Source organism: Onychomys torridus, unplaced genomic scaffold (genome assembly GCF_903995425.1).
Source record: "Onychomys torridus unplaced genomic scaffold, mOncTor1.1, whole genome shotgun sequence".
Lineage (NCBI taxonomy): Eukaryota > Metazoa > Chordata > Mammalia > Rodentia > Cricetidae > Onychomys > Onychomys torridus.
Genome location: NW_023411260.1, coordinates 47759 through 70767, shown reverse-complemented (window position 1 = coordinate 70767; position 23009 = coordinate 47759). Strand labels below are relative to the sequence as shown.

At 36.8% G+C, this 23009-nt stretch overlaps 1 protein-coding gene across 1 annotated transcript; it reads left to right on the top strand.

Moving 5' to 3' along the window:
• The first annotated feature begins 1453 nt into the window (after positions 1-1453).
• LOC118575051 (zinc finger protein 844-like) lies at positions 1454-6803 on the top strand. The gene is made up of 4 exons (XM_036175759.1): positions 1454-1571; positions 2034-2051; positions 3581-3864; positions 6678-6803. Exons 1-4 carry the CDS (start codon positions 1454-1456, stop codon positions 6801-6803), a joined length of 546 nt encoding a protein of 181 aa, XP_036031652.1.
• The last annotated feature ends 16206 nt before the right edge of the window (positions 6804-23009 follow it).

Sequence of the window (23009 nt, the reverse complement as noted above, 5' to 3'; positions counted from 1 at the left end):
GGTGGTGTTTCTCTATAGCCTTAACCCATTTCCTTTTCTATGTTTCTACTCTGTTGTATCTGATACAAATCAGCCAGCTTCCTCCTTGTGCTGTATTGACTTCACCACCATTATAGATGGTATCACTAAAACACATAAGGTACAATTGAAGGAATTAGTATCCAATGGTAAGCCATTTTGCTAGCCTGATTTTTTTAAAATTTGTCTTTTTATTTTTTCTTCTTATAATTCAAGCTTTGGCTAAGTAATCCTCCTGTCCTAAAAGTAGCTCAGTTGCCCAGGCTGGCCTTGATCTCAGAGATTCACCTGACTCCTTATTCCACATACTGATATTAAAGGTTGACCAACATTCCAGTTTTTTTCAAATCTATTTTTGGGTGATGGGTCTTGAGTGTATGTTTTTGTACATGTCACGCATATGCTGTTTCACTGAGCTTTACCCCTGGCTTGAATTTTGAAATTAGAATATCATTCTCTTTTCATTAATACTGCCTGGGCCTTCTGACTCATTAGATTACAGATGTGTGACTTTCTTCCTGCCTATTGTGTTTGTTTTGATTTTTTTTAATGAATATTATTCTATTGCCTGTATACATGGATATACACCACACATATGCTTGGTCCTCGCAGTAGTCAAAAGATGGTCTTAGAATCCATGAACTTGGTATATAAACAGTTGTGGGATTCCCCAATGTAACTACTGGCAATTGAGCCCATCTATATAATAGACCAGCAAGAGTTCTTAACTTCTCTGCCATCTCTCCTGCCCTGTGTTGATTATTTATGATCAACATTGATATTGCTAATGTTGTCATCTGTCTATGTGTAACTATTTAAATGCACAGTTCTCTTTAGTAAGATTTATTGCAGTAGAATTTAGACTGGAGCAATTCAGGTTCTGGAACATGAATATAGAACTGAAGTTAATGCATGAGTTCATCCTATCTTTTTGTTTGTTTGTTTGTTTAATGTTTGCAGTGCAGGAAGTTCCTTAATATTTACTTCTTACTGTACTGAACTGAATGAATAGACTAGGCTAGCTTTCAACTCAGAAGCTTACATTCCTGCATCTGCCTTCTGAGTGCTGGGATTAAATGAATGAGCCAATACAGCCAGCTTACTCATCTTTTTTGTAGTTAGTAATTGTTCGTGCAATTTCTCTGATGTGTCCTCAGTACTATTGATATATTTGCTTGTCTCTATGTTTTCTAATAGGCATTTCTCTTGAAAAGTGGTAGCCCATTAAAAGCATTCAGAAATAATAGAGGTAAACCTCCTATTTCAGTTTCCTTCTAAAGTATTTTGATGATTATATTGTAATCTCTGGGTTATAGAATAAATGTAAAAAGCACCAGATTTATGTGACTATTGTCAAAGAAGCACACATTTAAAATGTTGTGAGTATCATGCTTTTTATTTTACACTTATGTATGGCATATTTTAGGATGGAGTGATGTATAATGATGTGCATGTCAACTTCACTCAGGAGGAGTGGGCATTGCTGGATCCTTCACAAAAGAATCTCTACAACAGTGTGATGCTGGAGACCTACATGAACCTCAGTGCTATAGGTAATACTGTAAAACTTTCCTTCACATTTTAAAATAAGGGGACAACTATTTCTTGCCTATAATGCCGTTCTGTAATTCTGATTGAGAAAGAGAAAGAATGGGTTGAATAAATTAGGTATATTTCTCAGGATCACTGAAGATAGTAACTAAAATTTGGCACAGTTTCCAGTAATATTTCATACATTTCCTCATACTATATTTTAGGTTACAATTGGGAAGATCATAAAGTTGAAGAGCATTGTCAAATTTCTCAAAGACATAGAAGGTAATTTTCATGTGCATGCTGATACAAATGTGCCTCTGGATGTATTTTAATGATTCTGGAAAATTTAAAGATATACAGCAGTGTAAATGATCATATCTTAAAGAGAATTCATGATCATTAATACTCACAACCCATATACCTCAAAGGCAGGTAAGTGAATTGTGTTTGAAAGTCATTCTTTTTAGATGGAATCCAAGGAATCAATCCCTTAAGAGATATCAGCATTTGAATCATAGCGCCATCAGATCTATGCTGTAGAACTGTCAATCCATCTAGTTTCATAGCACTCATTGCAAAAAGTATGCACAATGAGTATGTGATATCTGTGTGTCCAAAACCTTCTAATAAGGAAATAGTTCACAGTAAAGTTAGTGTAACTCATAAAGTTGTTCTGTCTCTGCTAAGTTTAGAGAGATGAGTAGTTAGAATCAAGAGTTAAAGGGAGGTTGTTGTGGAGAAACTTTAAACCCTATACCACATATCTGTGAGAAACAAAATGTTCAGCTGTGGGGAGGCAATGTAGAAACCTTTTATTTTTTATTCTTCCTTTACTACATATATCATATGTAACTATGGATGCAAGCCATATGAACATAGGGATATGGAAAGAAGCAATGTATCCCTCTCTATCTTATACCAAATAGAAGATATGTAGTGCCCCCATGTTGAGTTTACTTCTTGAATGTGATTCAAATTTAAAAGTAACCTGTTTTTCAACATATTTGGGATATGTAAAAAAACACCTTGTAGAAAAGCCCTGTGAGCACTAGGAATGTGTAAGTACTTATGTTTGTACCTGTTTACTGTGCAGATATAGTAGGATTCACAGTATAGGACAATCAATGAATTTAAGGGGTAACATTCTGAGTTCTTCAACTTCACTTCAAATCCATTAGAAGCCTCATAGAGAAGAAAAGCCATAAATGTGAGCCATGTAATCACAGCTCATACCATCACAGACATCTTCAAAAAATAATAATAATCCTTAATTTTTGGGGTGAAAAATATGAGTGTAAGCAAACCTATAAAACCTCAAGATCTGACTTCTTTTAAAATGTACACGAAATTGTAAATTGTTTCATACAGATATAAAAGTTTAACAGTGTAATGAATGTGCTAAAGCTCTCACATTTTCAAATTATTCTTACAGGCATGAAAGAAGTCATACAGGAGACCAATCTTCTGAATGTACTCTATGTATTAATGCACGTGCCTATCACAGTCATCTTCAAACGCATGAAAGAATTTCTAATGGAAAGAAACTACATTATATTGAAGACCTGGCATGTCATAGTAGTCTCCAAATACATGAAGGAACGCATACTAGAGGGAAACCATATGAATGTCAGCAATGTGGTAAAGCTTTTTCCAGTCCCAGTCATCTTAAAATGCATGAAAGAACACATACTGGAGAGAAACCCTATGAATGTAATCAGTGTGGTAAAGCCTTTGCAAAACACAGTAATCTTCAAATGCATGAAAGAACACATACTGGAGAGAAACCCTATGAATGTAATCAGTGTGGTAAAGCCTTTGCAAAACACAGTAATCTTCGAATGCATGAAAGAACACATACTGGAGAGAAACCCTATGAATGTAATCAATGTGGGAAAGCCTTTGCACAACACAATCATCTTCAAATGCATGAAAGAACACATACTGGAGTGAAACCCTATGAATGTAATCATTGTGGTAAAGCCTTTCCTCGTCTTAGTGATCATAAGTTGCATGAAAGAATACATACTGGAGAGAGACCCTATGAATGTAATCAATGTGGTAAAACCTTTGTGCAATACAGTCATCTTCGAATGCATGAAAGAACACATACTGGAGAGAAGCCCTATGAATGTTATCAGTGTGGTAAAGCTTTTGCAAAGCACAGTAATCTTCAAATACATGAAAGAACACATACTGGAGAGAAACCCTATAAATGTAATCAGTGTGGTAAAGCCTTTGCTTATCACAGTTCTCTTCAATTGCATAAAAAAGGACATACTGGTGAGAAACCATATGAATGTAATCAGTGTGGTAAAGCCTTTCGTCGTCTTAGTGATCTTAAATTGCATAAAAGAATACATTCTGGAGAGAGACCTTATGAATGTAATCAATGTGGTAAAGCCTTTGTGCAATGCAGTCATCTTCGAATGCATGAAAGAACACATTCTGGAGAGAAACCCTACGAATGTAATCAGTGTGGTAAAGCCTTTGTGCATTACAGTCATCTTCAAAGACATGAAAGAACACATAATGAAGAGAAGCCCTATGAATGTAATCAATGTGGTGAAGCTTTTCCTTGTGTTAGTAATCTTCAATTGCAGAAAAGAACACATACTCGAGAGAAGCCCTGTCAATGTAATAAATGTGGTAAAACCTTTGGCCATCACAATTATCATCAAAAACATGAAAGAATACATACTGAAGAGAAAACATATTAATGCAAAAAGTGTGGTAAAGTCTATTTCCGTCACAGTCATCTTCAAAGTCATGGAAAAATGCATACTGGAGAGAAGCCCTATGAATGTACTCAATGTGGTAAACCCTTTGTTTGTCTTGGTGATTTTCAATTGCATAAAAGATCACATACTGGAGAGAAACCCTATGAGTTTAATCAATGTAGTAAAGCCTTTGCCCGTAATAGTGATCTTCAAAGACATGAGAGAATACATACTGGAGAGAAGGCCTATGAATGTAGTCATTGTGGTAAAGCCTTTCCTAGCCTTGGTAGTCTTCAACTGCATAAAAGAACACATACTGGAGGAAACCATTTCAGTGTAATCAGTGTGATAAAGGCTATTCACAGCACAGTCATCTTAAAATACATTAAAAAAATCACATGCTGGAGAACTCTATGACAGTAATACTATTGGTATGTAATTGGTTTGTTAAAGTGTTTGAATATAACATTAGTCTTTGAGGATCTAAAAAACTTCAAACCAAAGAAAATCTGATAATTAAGGATTTGGTAAGGTTTTTAGCCAACACACATACATTCAATTGCACAAGATTATTCTTGAGAAAAAAATCTCATGTGTGTCAGCAATCTGTTCAAGCATTATACTGTCCCTGTATTTGGTTTATACCTGCAAACTTACATGGTAAAACAGCCTATGAATTTAAATGATATAGTAACTACTTTAGATTTCATATATCTCTGCAATTTCATAAGATGATGGATCCAGGTGTAATTGTGCCTTTTCTGTTGCAGTGGTATAATGTCATGTCAATGTGAACTTATGAAAGTATTTCATTTAAATTGGCTCATGGTTCCACAGCAATACAAGATCCCCATTAAAGTGGCATAAAAACAAGTATCAGACATAGCAGCTAAAGTAGAAAGCTAAGAAATCACATACTTAATCCGCAGCATAAAGCGTAAATGGGAAATGGTAGGCAATATAAACTCTCAGGACAACCCCCAGTGACATATTTCTTCTAGCTTGACAGCATTTCTTCAATCTTCCCAAATGGTACCACAGTCAAAGCATGATTGATTTCTCTGACTTTAGGTCTACATGCTTGCTTTCTGTTACATGAACCAATTCATGATGGTGAAAAACTCTGTAAGCCTTCAGATGCCTCAATACCTCTGGTATAGGAATTACAAGAGATAGACATTCATGAGTGAATATTAGTTTAAATATTTGTTGTAACGTCAGTTATGCAATGTCAGTGTCTTTGTGTGGGTAGGTACATGCACATTGTGGTTTTCAGAAAGATTAGACCCTTGGATCTTTTTGTAGTAGGAATTATTGGAAGTTGTCAAAAACCTGACCTTGGTCCTAGGAATGGACTTGTATTGAGGGCTTGGCCATGTCTCTAGCAGTGTAAATATTCTAATGATGTTATTTTTATCATTTTGATATCATAAGACAGGAAGGAACTCATACAAAAGAAAACCTCTATTTACATAAATAATTTGGTAAAAACTTTAGACATCATAATTGTTTCAGATTCAAGAAAAAAAAACTTTTTTCATCAAAACTTTGAAGTAAGTAAATTATTAACAAAGTTCACCAAAGACATTGTGGCTTCTATTTTGCAACATTTGAGTTCAATATTATATTGTACTCTGGGTGTAGCAAATTCATTTCTTGAAGTTTATTTTGTGGTCCTTATATTCCTTCTGTGGCATTTGTTCATCTTCTATTGTGCTTATCGTTAGTTAGAGGTCTGTTTCTGCTACAGTGTATAGGATGGGATGGCCATCATCTAAGTGTTTCATTTTTATTTAAATATTAGGCAGTATGTGATCATAATTTTCAAGCAAGTATGTCTGTGAAAGGGTGATGGGTTTCTATTCCTGGTTTTATTTTTTTCCTACTTTTTCACAAATTCCCTTGAAATGTTTTTTGTTATCCAGCCCCACTTGGATGGTAGTAATTAGTCAAAGATAAAATTGAACTCATAATCCTCATGTGTGAGTCTCCAGAGTACAAGTCTAAGGGTAGATAGTGTATTTCCAATGTTTGCTGTTTTGTCAAACATATTAAGAATGTTAATGTTAAAATGATTAAAGGTAGATGAGAATATAAAAAACATTGAGTGTCCCATGTGTATCCAAAGCAACATTTTTATCTATGTGGAAGTGATGTAATAATGTAGGATAATGAGCAGTCAACTGTATATTTCACAATGTAACTTTATGTACTATGGATATGTATATATCATTTGAAGTTCCACATATCTTCATGTCCTCATCAGTTATCCATTTGGCATAATATATTGAAGTATTGCCTACTAAGAAAATTATCGAGAGATGCCAAGTACTGTAATGTCAATGAGACTTATTGTGTAAAACATTCTGTTGTATGTTTTTGTAATGATACTATGGGATTTTTTAGGCCATGACAGATGTGTGGAGAAAAGAAGACAACTTTGTGGGGGTCTACTTTTGTTCAACTTCATATGGTGATCAAGATGAGATTACAGCTTTGCACAAGACATTTCCAACAGAGCTGTCTCATTGATGCTCAAATAAGATTAGTTGAAACATTATATCAGTAAAATATTATATTCTTTTTGGATTGCAGGAATATTTTCATTGAAACATAATGAAAAACAGGAGAAATGGAATATTAAATCCTATTACCAAATGAAAATGATATACTGCTATCTCTTTTTTTTCCTTTTTGTGTATGGAATGTGTTAGTTTATTATGAGCTAAATACTAGTTCATAACACTTTCTCAGAACCACAAAGGAATGCTAGAGAATAGTTTCCATGAGTGAAATTGTTTGCTGCTAAACCTCATGATCTGAGTTCAACCTATAAGAAAACCATATCACTCCTACAAATTTTTCCCTTATATCTACACTTAGGTTGTGGCATATGCATACTTCCACACTAGAACATACATAAATAATTTTAAAACCCAAATTAGTATCATTGTGGTCACTTGCAGCTGAATGATTCCCCTGCTTTAATTTCTAGAGCTTATATAGGATAAGTAGGTAATAGACACCAAAAGTTGTCCTCTCATTGCCACAAATACATTCTTGTATATTATGAAAAGGACCAGCCTTAATAATATACTTCCCAGGGACTCAGAAGAGAAAGTACAAATGGTGAGAACTATTTTCAGGAAATGAATCTAAGTACACCATGCTCTTTGTCCATCTATCATATTCCTCTGGGATAAAAATCCTATCTACACAGCTTCAGTTTTATTTTCATGCCTGGCTCCATTCTTTCCTAATTTTTCCCTATATTTATCTACTGTTCTAAGTTCTACCTTAATTCTCTCATCTTAATTCAGCCTCATCTAGGTTCTTTTGATTTCATCATTTTCAAGCTAGGACTTCCCCATCTGGCTCTTCTTCATCCTCCATCTTATCCACATGTTCTCTCTGGTTGAAATCTTCCTTATCCCTCTCAGTTTTACATCCTCAAGTTCTCCTTATACTTCAGTCCTCTCAAGTCTCTGAGGTGTTCAGTTATAAATGCAAGCAATAGTGATCCTCTGTCAGAGCAAGGTCATCAGGCTTGAATTCTTACAGGATCATAAAAGCAGGTAAAAATTTTCTGAGGCAGTGTCCATCAGGCTTTCTTTTACAACCCAAAATGGGAGTGTTAGAAGAGGAGGTCAACTGAGTGCTAATGACTAGTGAGTATATTAAAAAGAGGGTCTGTGTACTCAGTCTACATTCCTACAAGTGGTTAGGTAAGAAGTTAGGGGTCTGATAGTAAGGTTGTGTAAGAAAGGGTCTCACCCTAAATTGCACAAGAAATAATCTCTCCACCTGACCTAGGAGACAGGTATTGTTTCATTTGGCCTTGGTTACTTGATAGGTACTTTAGACAAATATGCTGTTAGGAGTTCTTGGGAGCACAAAAGAAAATCATTTTAGGAACCAGGAAATATATATATATAAAGCCAAAATATCACCAAGACATTTTTGTTTGGGTTTGGTTTGGTTTGGTTTTGTGTTTCAAGACAGGGTTTCTCTGTATCTCTTTAGCCTTTCCTGGAACTCACTGTGTAGACCAGGCTGGCCTCAAACTCACAGAGATCTGCCTGCCTCTGCCTCACCAGGGCAGGGATTAGAGTCATTCACCACCACCACCCAGCTTTACCAAGACTTCTTAAGCCATGGCTTGACCTTCAGAAAAATCCTTGACTTTTCCAAGTAGTAGCTTTTGTGAAAATAGCTGAATTCCTTTATGTTCTCCTGTGGCGAACTGCAGCACATCATGGCAAAGGTATGTACACAAAAAAACAGTTCAAACATTTTTACATCGATGTAATTAACAAACAAAAAACAAAATTACCTAGTTATTGAGAGCAAAAGATTTTCAGTTTATATTATAATTATAGAATTTCAAGAAGTATTACTGTTCATCAAAAACTGATGGTTCTTTTTTAAATCTTATTTAATCATTAAATTCTCTGATCCAAAGACAGGGCATTTTAAAAACATTCCTCAGTTGAGTTTAGAGTTGGATGCCTGTAATCCCAGCATTTGGGAGATAGTCTGCTTCCCTGATGCCTGCAAAACCTTCTGTTAGGAGCCCAGAATTGTGGTGACTCCAGATGACATCCAGTTCTCAGGAAATGCTGAAACAGAAGTCACTCCAAGGGTAGGGCACTCAGGAAATTACAAAGAGCTCTGGAGTATGAAGAAATTGTAAGGGAGGGAGATTCGGGTGTAAGAACCAAAAGATGAAATGTTCAGAGATCAATGCTTGAGGAGTACCCAAGGACAAGCTGACTCCTACTGTGCTCTCTATATTTACTCATCTCTGGTGGATTAGCCATGTTCAGGTCTTCCACTCTTTCCTTTTTTGGCAACTATATGCACCTATCAATGACAATGCCCTGTAGCCCCCACATTTTGCCCCCATTTGGACTTTAAGACTCCTCAGTTCCCAAACTGATATTTCTGTAACATGCCTGCATGGTAAAAATAAGCATAGTCTACAGAGAGATTTATATCATTTCCTTTGCTAACACCTAGCAAAATACTGGAACCCATGATATTCCAATTTCAATGGGAATCTTGTGGAGGAAAAAGACTGAGTTTTCAGGATGAGCATGTCTCTACTGAAGCTACAGATTTGTCCTGACTGTGGGGCAGGCAGGAAAACTCTAACTACAAATGACACCCAACATGTTGGCAAGAGTTTCCACCTAAAACCTGAGAAAAAAAGATTCTAAAATGGACCTAAAAAAAGCATCCTTGATATCTCTCTCAAATTAGCAGCAGCCTGAGGGTTTCTGGCATGTGTGCCTGACCTGCAATGTGGTGGGAATGAGGAGTCTACTAACGGCACTTTACTCTGCTGTATGGTAGATTTAGCCTTTGCTAGTTTTAAAAAAAAGTTACTGGGATATGCGATGCTTTGACAGAACTGCTTCTGCTAGTTGTTGGTACACATGGCTCCAGACACAGAGCTGGCAGTGAACTGTACCACCACCACTTTGGGAAGCTGAGATAGGCAGAGCCAGCAGCCACAATGGCACTTCAGTCTTACCAAGATGGAGATTGCCTAGAGAATTTGGTTTGTGTTGTCTCTGGAATTTTTAACTACAGAAAAAGATTTGATTGTAAAAGCTGTTGAGTTAAAATATGTAAATTTTAAAGGAAACTTGACTTCAAAATTTGGAAATAAGGATATGTTGCTTTGGAGAAGAGTCTCTGCTTTTGTTTCCACAGAAAGCCAGAGGCTATGGATTTGTTCCACATGAAGATAAATCAGGTTTGATCAGCCAAGACCACCTGAAAAGTCTCCGATAACACTTTGGCCCAGATGATCCGACATTCAGAATGGTTTCAAGGCAACTGGCTCAGAGTTTATCCTCACGGACTACTCCATAATCCTAAAATTTTCTTTGTGTCCCCATAAGATACAGCGCCCCCCTCTAGCAGGGAGGAGTAAGAAAATCGACACCAAATTTCTGAAAATTATCAAGCTGGCTTTGGAGATGGAATTGGCTCCCTCCTTCTCTAAACCTAGACATATTGCTAAAAGAAAAGGTTAAGAGATTCTTGTGTCCCAAATCAGAAGAGCCCTCTGGTGTGGGACAGAGAAAAACCAATATTTTTATTTAAATCAGGTTGATTATAAATGCAATCTCTTTCTAAAGAAAAATAGGGGATATGATATAGATATAATAGGAAGAAAGGGTAGGTTAAGGAACTTACTTCTAAAGAGCAACAATTTGTTTAAAATGTTTTACATTGGTGTATATTTTAGCCTATTGATACAAACTTAAAGTTAATTTTGTTATACTGAGTGAATATTTCTACTCTTGGTTAAGGTATTATGATTGTACAGCTCATTTAAAATTGTAATGGATAATTAAAAATAGATTAATAATTAGTCATCTATGATAATCATACTTGTACCCATGTTAGTTAAGTCTTCTAGGTATACAGAGAGATATTTCAGATAGATAGGTAATCTTCAAAAACATCAAAGACCTACAGAATATGGCATTTATAATATTCTTAAAATTTAGACTTTGTGGACAGTGAGACATGTCTGCTCCTGGCAGCACTGGATTTACTTCAAAGAGGAGGATGGGCATCGAAGATACTTCATATGGAGGTTATCTTCACCTTGGCAAAAATAGCCATTTGGGCAAGAAACTGTTCTTGCCTGGACCATTTGATCAACTAGACATGCAGGACCCATAGAAAGGTGACCACTGAACTTTGCTTGACAAAATGGTCCTTCAGGTTCCTGCTTTGCAGAGAAAGCTGCCCAACATTCTACACAGGACATGGAAAAAGTGACCAAGAGACTCTAGTCCTGTGGGCTGAAGACAAATGCCCCAACTTTACAAAGGAACATTAGGTGACTGTCCAGGCTGCCAGCTGTCTCTGTCTACCCTACAAGAGTCCTGAAAGTTGCTTGCATCCTACTCTCGGTTCTCAAGTAATATTATATCCTTCTGAGGACTTTGATGTGGTTGAAGACTAGATAGTTATAATTTTCTCAGTTATGATAAAAGATAAGTTAGATATAAAACCTTAGACTCACAAATATAAGATAGATAGGATATCTTCTTTAATAATGTAACTGTAATTCTTGCTTGATAATTGTTTTGTTTTATGTAATTTTACTATGTAAAAGTTAAAACCTTCCTTTTAAAAGAGAAAAAGAAAAGGGGAAGTGCTGTGGATATCGTTCTGTATAAATAAAATACTGTTTGGCCAGTGGCCAGGCAGGAAGTATAGGTAGGACAAGAGAGAAGAGAATTCTGGGAGGTGGAAGGCTGGGGGGAGAGATACTGCCAGCCACCGCCATGACAAGGAGGATGTAAGGTAATGGTAAGCCACAAGCCACGTGGCAAAGTATAGATTAATAGAAATGGGTTAATTTAAGATAGAAGTAGATAACAAGAAGCCTGCCATGGCGATACAGTTTCTAAACAATGTAAGTTTCTGTGTGTTTTCTTGGTTGGTTCTGAGCGTCTATGGGCCTGGTGGGTGACAGAGATGTGTCCTAACTGTGGGCCAGGCAGAACAACTATAACTACACTTTATCTGAACACATAGCAAGAGAGACACACGTTGAGAATTGGGGAAGGTTTTAGACATGGGAAAATTAATATATATAGCTTTATTAGATTACTTATGTTTGATTATCTTTTGCCTTCTATCTAAACCTCTTAGGACACAAAGGATTAGTTACCTTACAATTCCATCACTGTTCCAAATTAGTAAAAAAATTAATAATGTTCTTTCTTTTACTTTCCAAATCTTCTTTCTTTCTCTCTTCCTTTCTATGTATCTTTCTTTTTGTTTTAAAGAATAGCCTTACTATGAATCCCTGGTTGACCTGGAAATCACTCTAAACATTAATTTGTCATAGAACAACATATCTGCTCACCTTGTTTTCAGAGTGCCTGCATTACAGGTAGGCATGTCACAACTGAATAACTTCATTCTTTTAAATGGCATAATAAGGATGAGAGCCTAAGCCTGGCTGGCTAGGGTACCAATAATACTGGTTCTTGTCATAGTTATATATAGTTATAGTTTTATATAGTTAGTTGAGGAGTAGATAGATATAATCATAGTCAGTTGAAGATTAGATACTTACAGTGTTCCTTGTTAAGAATTTCAGAAAAGGAAGTCTCTAAACAGGTGTAAAGTGTATAAATTTAAAAGACATTATAAGATTGTTTCCTGTTGGTAATGCAAGATAGAATAGAAAGTGAATCAGGTACATTTGGACTTACCAAAATAGGATAGATAATGGAATATTTTCTCTGAGTTTGTCAAATATAAATGGACAAATATAAACTGTTAAGGAATTTATTGCTTGTATATATTGTATATAGTTATTGTACTTATTGTATATAGTATTACATTGACAGACTTTTGTATGTTGAGCAACCCTTGAGTCCCTGGGATGAAGCCTACTTGATCATAGTGGATAATTGTTTTGATATGTTCTTGGAGTTTGTTTTCCAACATTTTATTATTTTTGCATCAATGTTCATGAGGGAGATCGGTCTGTAGTTCTTTTTCTTTGTTGCATCTTTGTTTGTTGTAGGAATCAGGGTAATTGTAGCCTCATAGAAGGAGTTTGGTAATATTCCTTCTGTTTCTATTGTGTGGAACAATTTAAAGAGTATTGGTATTAACTCTTCTTTGAAGATCTGGTGGAATTCTGCACTGAAACCATCTGGTCCTGGGCTTTTTTTGGTTGGGAGACTTTTAATGACTGATTCTATTTCCTTAGGGGTTATTGGACTATTTAAATAGTTTGCCTGGTCTTGATTTCACTTTGGTATGTGGTACCTATCCAGAAAATTATCCATTTCTTTTATACTTACCAGTTTTGTGGAGTAGAGGTTTTTGAAGTATGACCTGATGATTTCTGGATTTCCTCAGTGTTAGTTGTTATGTCTCCTTTTACACTTCTGATTTTGTTAATTTGGATGCTCTCTCTGCCTTTTGGTTAGTGTGGATAAGGGCTTGTCTATCTTGTTGGTTTTCTCAAAGAACCAACTATTTGTTTTGTTAATTTTTTGAATTGTTCTATTTGTTTCTGTTTTATTTATTTCAGCTCTCAATTTGGTTATTTCCTGGCATCTATTCTTCCTGGGTGACTTTGCTTCTTCTTGTTCTATAACCTTCAGGTGTGCTGTTAAATCACTAGTGTGAGATTTCTCCAACTTCTTTATGTGGGCATTTATTGCTATGAATTTCCCTCTTAGCACTGTTTTCATAGTGTCCCATAAGTTTAGGTATGTGGTATATCCATTTTCATTGATTTATAGTAAATCTTTAGTTTCTTTCTTTATTTTTTCTTAACACATTGGTGATTCAGTTGAGCATTATTCAGTTTCTATGAGATTGTAGGATTTCTGTAGTTTTTGTTTTTGTTGAAATCTAACTTTAAACCATGGTGGTCTAATAGAACACAGGAGGTTATTCCAATTGTTTGTATCTGTTGAGATTTTCTTTGTGGCCAAGTATGTGGTCAATTTTACAGATGGTTTCATGGGGTGCTGAGAATAAGTTATATTCTTTTTTGTTAGGATTGAATGTTCTGTAGATATCGATTAAGTCCATTTGAGTCATAAGTTCTTTATTTCTCTGTTAAGTTTCAATTTGGCAGATCTGTCCAGTGGTGAAATTGGAGTATTGAAGTCTCCCACTCTTAATGTGTGGGGATTTTTATGTGATTTAAGATTTAATAATATTTCTTGTACAAATGTGGGTGCCCTTGTGTTTGGGGCATAAATGTTCAGAATTGAAACTTCATCTTGATGGATCTCTCCTGTGATGTGTATGGAATGTCCTCCTTGATTTCTTTTGGTTGATTTTAGTTTGAAGTGTATTTTGCTGGGTATTAGGATGGCTACACCAACTTGCTTCTTAAGACCATTAGATTGGAAAGACTTTTCCCAGCCTTTTATTTTTAGGAGGTATCTACCTTTGAATTTGAGATGTGTTTCTTGTATGCAGCAGAAAGATGGGTCCTGCTTTTGTATCCATTCTGTTAGCTTGTGTCTTTCCATAGGTGAATTAAGTACATCAATATTAAGGGACATTAATGACCAGTGATTGTTCATTCCTGTTAATTTTTGGTGGTAGTGTGTGTGTACTTCTCTTCTTTGGGGTTTACTGCTGTGGTGTTATCTATTGTCTGTGTTTTTGAGGGTATATCTGACTTCCTTAGGTTGGCATTTTCCTTCTAGTGCTTACTGTAGGGCTGGGTTTGTGGATAAGTATTGTTTAAATCTGACTTTGTCTTGGAATGTCTTGTTCACTCCATCTATTATGATTGGAAGTTTTGCTGGGTATATTAGTCTAGGCTGGCATTTATGGTCTCTTAGCATCTGCATTATATCCATCCAAGTCCTTCTGGCTTTCAAAATCTCCATTGAGAAATTGGCTGTTATTCTGATAGGTTTGACTTTATAAGTCACTTGGCCTTTTTCCTTTGCTGCTCTTAATATTCTTTATTTATTCTGTATGTTTAGTTAATTATTATGTTGCAAGGGTACTTTTGGGGGTGTCTTGTCTGCTTGGTGTTCTATTGGCTTCTTGTATCTTCATAGGTATTTCCTTCTTTAAGTTGGGAAAGTTTTCTTCTATGATCTTGTTGTATATATTTTCTGTGCCTTTCAGTTGGTATTCTTCTCCTTCCTCTATCCCTATTTGGTGGTGCATGCCATTAATCCCAGCACTTGGGAGGCAGAGCTAGGTGGATCTCAGTGTGTTCAAGGACTCAGCCAGTATGGTGACACATACCTTTAATTTTAATACCAACCATAGAAGACCTGGAGGTCTGCACAGACAACCAGTGACGAGGAGGTCATGTGGCTGGGTTTACAACCAATGAGAAAACAGAACAGAAAGTCTATATAAAAGACAGGACACACAGAAGTAGTCTCTTGCCAATAGGAAAGACAGCTGAAGCAGTGAAGGGTAAGGTTTTTCAGCTCTTGCTCTGACCTCGTGGCTTTTAACTCTGCAATTGTTCTGTTTCTTATTTAACACCATGGTTACGTCTACATTTAGTGCCCAACGTGGCAAGAATTCATTAAAATACCACTTGACTTGGCTTGGCCTGGGCAGGCCCAGCTCCCTAGCTAGGGCCTAGCTTGGGCCGAGGTCGTCTTAGGACTCAGGCCCAACCTACCTTAGCTACAAGTGGTTACCCCCACACCTGGATTTACTTGCTTAAAAAGCCAGTGCTGCGAACATCTCTGGCCTGCAGGAGCTACCTCTAATTTCAGTAGCTACACACAACTGCAGATAGGCTGATTTTGGCTGAAACGCCAGCACACATAGTCGGTCGTAGCTTAAGGAAGCCAGAGCCCAGGCTTGACTCGGCTCAAGCAGGAAGACATTGTTGGATGCAAGCCTTTCGCCAGAATGTGGGTATGATTTCTTGCTCTCTCTCTCTCTCTCTCTCTCTCTCTCTCTCTCTCTCTCTCTCTCCCTCTCTGGATTGTCACCTTGGAAGCTAGGTAACTGTGTTCAAATTCCCTCAGATTTCTACTGTTCTAATCAGAATTGGTAAGTCATTTATATCAGATATTTTAAAGGAAACTATTTAAAAGAGATTTTTTTTTCCACATTAAAAAAAATAGGTTTTATGAGTACATTGGAAGAAAATTGGGCTTTGTTTGAAATTTTAGGCAATCTGACAATGGAACAACTATATGAGAAGGTTAATGTTGATCAAACTATGTACATTATTCTTCTTCTTATGCTTATTTACAATTTAGAAAGATAGTCAATTTAAGTGCCAGGATAAAAATTTTAGAAAAACTTGTTAAACCTGTTAAAATGAATTATAGAGAAATTCAGATTCAGACAGAAGAAATTAACAGTGAAGTTGTTTCAGGATTGGATTATAAGGTTACAGAAAGAAAGACTGTTTTCACACAATCACCCTTAATTTATCCAGTAACCATACAACAGCAACATGTTCAAGTGAATACACAAAATATTTGGACTCCAGTTGAAATGTTAGACTTACAAAGGTTTAAGGAGGCAATAGTATCTTTTGACATGCATTCCCCATATGTAAGGCAAATGTTAAACTCCTGGTCAATTTATAATAGGATTATACCTCAGGACTGGCAGGAGCTGGCACATTCTATGAATATAGTTGAGCAAGTATCTTTGTGGTATGGTTGAGCATTGCTAGGGTATATGCCCAAGAGTGGTATGGTTGAGTCTTGAGGTAGTTTGATTCCCACTATTTTGAGAAACTGCCATACAGATTTTCACAGTGCTTGTACAAGTTTGCATTCCCACCAACAGTAGAGTAGTGTTCCTTTTCCTTAGCATCCTCTCCAACATTGAATGTCTTTAGTGTTTTTGATCATAGCCATTCTGACAGTATTTGCAGATGATATGAAAGTATACATAAGTGACCCCAAAAATTCTACCAGGGAACACCTACAGCTGATAAACTCCTTCAGTAAAGTGGTAGGATACAAGAATAACTCAAAAAAATCAGAAGCCCTCCTATACACAAATGATAAAAAGGCTGAGAAAGAAATCAGAGAAACATCACCCTTTACAATAGCCACAAATAATATAAAATACATTGGGATAATACTAACTAAACAAGTGAAGGACCTTGTTGATAAGAACATTGAATCTCTAAATTAAGAAATTGAAGAGCATATCAGAAAATGGAGGGATATCCCATGCTCATGGATAGGTAAGCTTAACATAGTAAAAAATGGCAATCTTATGAAAAGCAATCTACAGATTCAATGCAATCCCCATCAAAATGCCAACACAATTCTTCACACACTTGGAAAGAAAAATACTCAACTTCATATGGAAAAACAAATGACCCAGGATAGCTAAAAGAATCCTGTATGATAAAGCAACATCTGAAAGCATCACCATGCCTGACCTCAAGCTCTACTATAGAGCTACAGTAATAAAAACAGCCTGGTAATTGTATAAAAACTGGCATATGGACCAATGGAATCAAATTGAAGACCCTGACATTAATCCACACACATATGAACACCTGATTTTTGATAAAGAAGCCAAAACTATAAAATGGAAAAAATAAAGTATCTTCAACAAATGGTGCTGGCATAACTGGATGTCAATATGTAAAAGATTACAAATGTTTTCTTTTATAAGAGTTGTCATAGTCATGGTGTCTCTTAACAGCAATAAAAACTCTAACTAAGATACCCAAAAGTGGCCACACAGGAATATCTCCACTCAGTATATACAATGGCTCTCCCATAGTTGCATATGTGTTTCTCACTTTCTCTCTACTGTTCCACTGTCCATATAATCTAGCATTAAATCACATTTATCAGTGTACAAAGGAGGTAAGCCTGAATGTATTCAAGATATATCCCACTTTGTAGATGACCTTGTCATATGTGCAAATAAAGAATCCACCTTCTCCCTAGTATTTCCCAGGCTATGTACTCTAGCTCCTCCAGCAAATCACAAGGTCACATGTCATTATGACTGAATTACTTACAGTTGGTTGGGAAAGAGGCTGTATACTCAGAAGGAAAGAATAAAACCTCCTTCTAGAATGAAATATAAATGGTCATCAAACTTGGTAGTGGCCACCCTTTTAAGGTGGCACAGCTGATCATAGGAAGGTGCCAAATTAGCTGAGAGGTGGTGGCACATGTGACAAATAACAGTATACAAAAAAGATGAGTCAATATTTACATCCTAGCATCCTAATCTCCAACAGCCTTGTTAACATACTACTTATATGGATTATTTTAGAAGCAGAATACCTATAATAGGACTTGCTTTAGACCATCAGAAAACTTAGATGTTTATATTACAGTTCATATCTGTAACAAAAGTATGTTTATGAAGAAGCAGTGATAATAATTTTAGAGTTGTTGGCTCACCACATCATGAAGAACTGTGCTAGAGAGTTATAGCATTAGATAGGTTGAGAACCACTGGTTTAGATCAAAATCTCCTGTAGCTCTGGCTTGCCTCACACTATGTAATTAAAAATTGCTAGGAGGTCTGGAGAGACGGCTCAGAGTTTAAGATCACTGACTGCTCTTCCAGAGGTCCTGAATTCAATTCTCAGCAACCAAATGGTGGCTAAAAACCATCTGTAATGAGACCTGGTGCCCTCTTCTGGCCTGCAGGCATACAAGCTGATACATAATAAAATAAATAAACCTTAAAAAAAGAATTGCTTTGAACACCTAATCCTGCCTCTGCTGCCCAGTGCTGAGAAGGCAGTCCTGCAAATATTTCCAGGCTGTACTTTGACTGGTCAGTGGGAAGGAAAACAGACCAGTAAATGAATATGCTCCAAGTTCTCTACATTTAGATGTGCATTTTTTACAAATTAAATAGGACCTGTGTAAGCAATGAGTTCACTGACCAAGTGTAAAGCAGACGTGGTCACAGCAGAGAAAGGGATGGGCAAGAAGGATGATGAAAGCTTTCCATCTTTGACATTAGCAATGAGTAGTGAGGCAATAAATTTTAGATGCTCCATAAATATCCTGACTGGCTATTTCTTGGTTTCACAAACCAAGCAATCAAGAATCTGAATAAAAACAAAAACAAAAACAAAAAACTGAATATTTTGAAAGCAAAATAGAAGAACTGGATAAAACGGTGTGGCCTGTCCATCTGGCTGTGTTTTCCAGGTTTAAGATGTGTACCCTGAGAGCAATAGCATAGGTAATGCTTGGTGTGCTTTAATACAAATCCCTAGTCTCTGGAGCAAAGGCCATAAAGCCTGTCTCAAATCTTTAATATAATTTTTGAAATTAAACTTACATCAATTTCATTAGCTCTTCCTAGCCTCCAAGCCATCCCATAGACCCTTCATTGTGCTGTAACCCATGGCCCTTGTGTTTAACAACAGTTACTGTTGGAATGTAACTTGTGTTTCACTGCAGGACCTCCCAACTGTGAAGCAAAGGGTTGGCTGCTCTTAAAACTTATCAAGGACCAGACTTAATAATATTCCCAGGGGTCTAGAAGAGAAGCTACAAATGGCAAGAATTATTTTGGGGAAAAGAATCAAAGTACACAAAGCTCTTTTGTCCATCTACTTTATTCCTCTGGGATAAAATTCCATCTATACAGTTTCAGTTTGAACTCATGCCTACCTCCTTTCTTACCTAATTTCTCTCTACCTTTATCTGCTGTCCCCATTAAGTTCTCTCTTTATTCTCTCATCTTAGATCTGCACCATCTTGGTCTTTCTAACCTCATTCTTCTCTATCTGGTTCTTCCTCATCCAGCTGGTAAATCCTCTCCAGCTGTGATGCAGGTTGCCTAGTTACCTAGCTACACTTCCACCACCCTGCCAGAAAAAGGGCAGCCAAGTTAAGCTGAGAGAAGTATCACTCCAAAGGAATTAAAGGCAGTTTTATTTTCACTCATGATGTAAAGAATCCTAATACTGTAACTAACCCCTTCTAAGAAGATAGTTTGAGCACATAAATCCCCTTTCTCAGGTCTATTAACTGAATTTAGCCCTCAGTTAACTCATTCCCTATTTGTCACTTCGCTTTTGGTTTGCAGATGATGGCTGACAATTACTGCTCTTTGTGTAGATCTTATATCTCCTCCTTTAGACCCTGGTCACATTCAAGCCAGGTGACATTGCCATGGCCAGAGAATTGCTATTGTATGGGCATATAACTGTGAACCGCAGAGACTTGGGAGGACTCCAGAGAGGAACTAGAAGAACCAGATGGAAGATGAGGAAGAGCCAGATGGGGAAGAACAAGATGGGGAAGAGCTATTTGGGAGAATGGAGACAGAGCTTACAAAGACCAACAGAAAAGTGGAGAGAGAATTGGGCAAGAAAGGAGATAAGTGTGAGAGTACAAAGAAAGCTGTGTACAGAGAGAACTGACTCAGGAGAATAAAGTGAGTGGACTAAAGAGTTCATGTATGGAGATTTATTCATGTATCCCTCAGTTTAATTAATTCACCATTGGTAGTGTCTCATCTGGAACACTGTGAAAAGACTACAAAGGGGCTGGACCCCAGTAGTCTTTGATGCCAAAAACCAGTAACATTTGTGCCAGATTTAAATTATAATCAATCTATTATGTCATTGCAAGCCGGGACACAGGGAAATGATGCTTTTGATCCTCCTGCCCTAAAGTTACATTCATTTTCCCTCATCAATGTGCTTTTAAGTTACACACAGGATATGGGGAACCTGTATGACCAGGAACAATTGAACATTTATTGGGTCACAGTAGTTTATCCATGAAAGGAATCAGAGTTCATACAAGAGGCTTTAGTGAAGATCATACAGGAGACACTGCTGTCATGGTTACAGTGCCCACTGATTGTTAATAAGAGCAGGAGGGATACTGCACAGTTATTATTACTGCCTTATAGAGTTACTTCAAGGAACAATGTGCTTAGATTTATGAGAGAGAAATCAGTAGTTTAGATAAAACGACCTTTAGGCACAACACCAAAGGAGAATGATAAACCATTATTGTACTTAAATAAAAGAGGAAAAACATTTACAGGATTGCTTTTGGAACTGGTATCTCCATTATAACCATAGAAGAAGGCCACCCAGGTGGCCTTTTATGGAGGTATGTTCAACCCTGACAGGTTTGAGAAGTATTCACTCTAAGGAGATTAAACCAAGTGCTACAAAATTACAATAAATATGTCCTGAAGGCATAAAAGCAGTTCTTTATTGTTTGTTACTCATGGTCCCATTAATCTTTGCAGAAAATCTTTCTACAACAAACTAATTCAGAGAGCTACATTCCCATGTCTAATGCTAACTAGTCTTCACAATCCTAATGGCTAATGATAAGAATGGGATGTCAAAAATGAAAACTACTAGAACAAAATTCACAAGGGATCTTGAGTCTGTATTCCCATAAGGACAAATTCATAAACATGTGCTGTGGATATCGCTCTGTGTAAATAAAGTTCTGATTGGCCAGTGGCCAGGCAGGAAGTATAGGCAGGAGAAGAGAGAAGAGAATTCTGGGAGGTGGAAAGCTGGGTGGAGAAAGACACTGCCAGCTGCTGCGATGAAAAGCAACATGTAAAGACACTGGTAAGCCACAAGCCATGTGGCAAAGTATAGACTAACAGAAATGGGTTAATTTAAGATAGAAGAAGTAGATAACAAGAAGCCTGTCACAGCCATATAGTTTCTAAACAATGTAAGTTTCTGTGTGCTTTCTTGGTTTGGTCTGAGTGACTGTGGGACTGGCGGGTAAGAGAGATTTGTCCTGTGGGCCAGGCAGAAAAACTCTAACTACAAACATGGATTGTGTTTTTCATAGGGGTCATTGGAAAAATGCCACCTATTAAAATTACACAAAAATCTAACGAGCCTGTCTGGACACCTCAATGTTCCCTCTCTAAAGAACAGTTACAGGCTCTTCATGAGAATGGCCACCTAGAACCCCCTTTTTTCTCCCTGAAATTATCCTGCTTTTATAATTAAGAAGTAATCTGGTAAATGGATATTATTGGTTGATTTGTGAAATGTTAGTGCCACCGTGTGGCTAATGTGAGCTTTACACCCTGGTTTGCCTAAGCCCACTGAGATTGACCTTTAATGCTTTTGGATTTAAGGCAGTGTCCATCAGGCTTTCTTTTACAACCCAAAATGGGAGTGTTAGAAGAGGAGGTCAACTGAGTGCTAATGACTAATGAGTATATTAAAAAGAGGGTCTCTGTACTCAGTCTACATTCCTAGAAGTGGTTAGGTAAGAAGTTAGGGGTCTGATTGTAAGGCTGTGAAAGAAAGGAGGGTCTCACCCTAAATTGCACAAGAAATAAACTCTCCACCTGACCTAGGAGACAGGTATTGTTTCATTTGGCCTTGGTTACTTGATAGGTACTTTAGACAAATATGCTGTTAGGAGTCCTTGGGAGCACAAAAGAAAATCATTTTAGGAAACAGGATATATATATATATATATATATATATATATATATATATATATATATATATATATATATATGCCAAAATATCACCAAGACATTTTTGTTTGGGTTTGGTTTGGTTTGGTTTTGTGTTTCAAGACAGGGTTTCTCTGTAGCTCTTTAGCCTTTCCTGGAACTCACTGTGTAGACCAGGCTGGCCTCAAACTCACAGATATCTGCCTGCCTCTGCCTCACCAGGGCAGGGATTAGAGTCATTCACCACCACCACCCAGCTTTACCAAGACTTCTTAAGCCATGGCTTGATCTTCAGAAAAATCCTTGACTTTTCCAAGTAGTAGCTTTTGTGAAAATAGCTAAATTCCTTTATGTTCTCCTGTGGCTAACTGTAGCACATCATGGCAAAGGTATGTACACAAAAAAACAGTTCAAACATTTTTACATCGATGTAATTAACAAAGCAAAAAAAAATTACCTAGTTATTGAGAGCAAAAGATTTTCAGTTTATATTATAATTATAGAATTTCAAGAAGTATTACTCTTCATCAAAAACTGATGGTTCTTTTTTAAATCTTAATTAATCATTAAATTCTCTGATCCAAAGACAGGGCATTTTAAAAACATTCCTCAGTTGAGTTTAGAGTTGGTTGCCTGTAATCCCAGCATTTGGGAGATAGTCTGCTTCCCTGATGCCTGCAGTTAGGAGCCCAGAATTGTGGTGACTCCAGATGACATCCAGTTCTCAGGAAATGCTGAAACAGAAGTCACTCCAAGGGTAGGGGACTCAGGAAATTACAAAGAGCTCTGGAGTACGAAGAAATTGTAAGGGAGGGA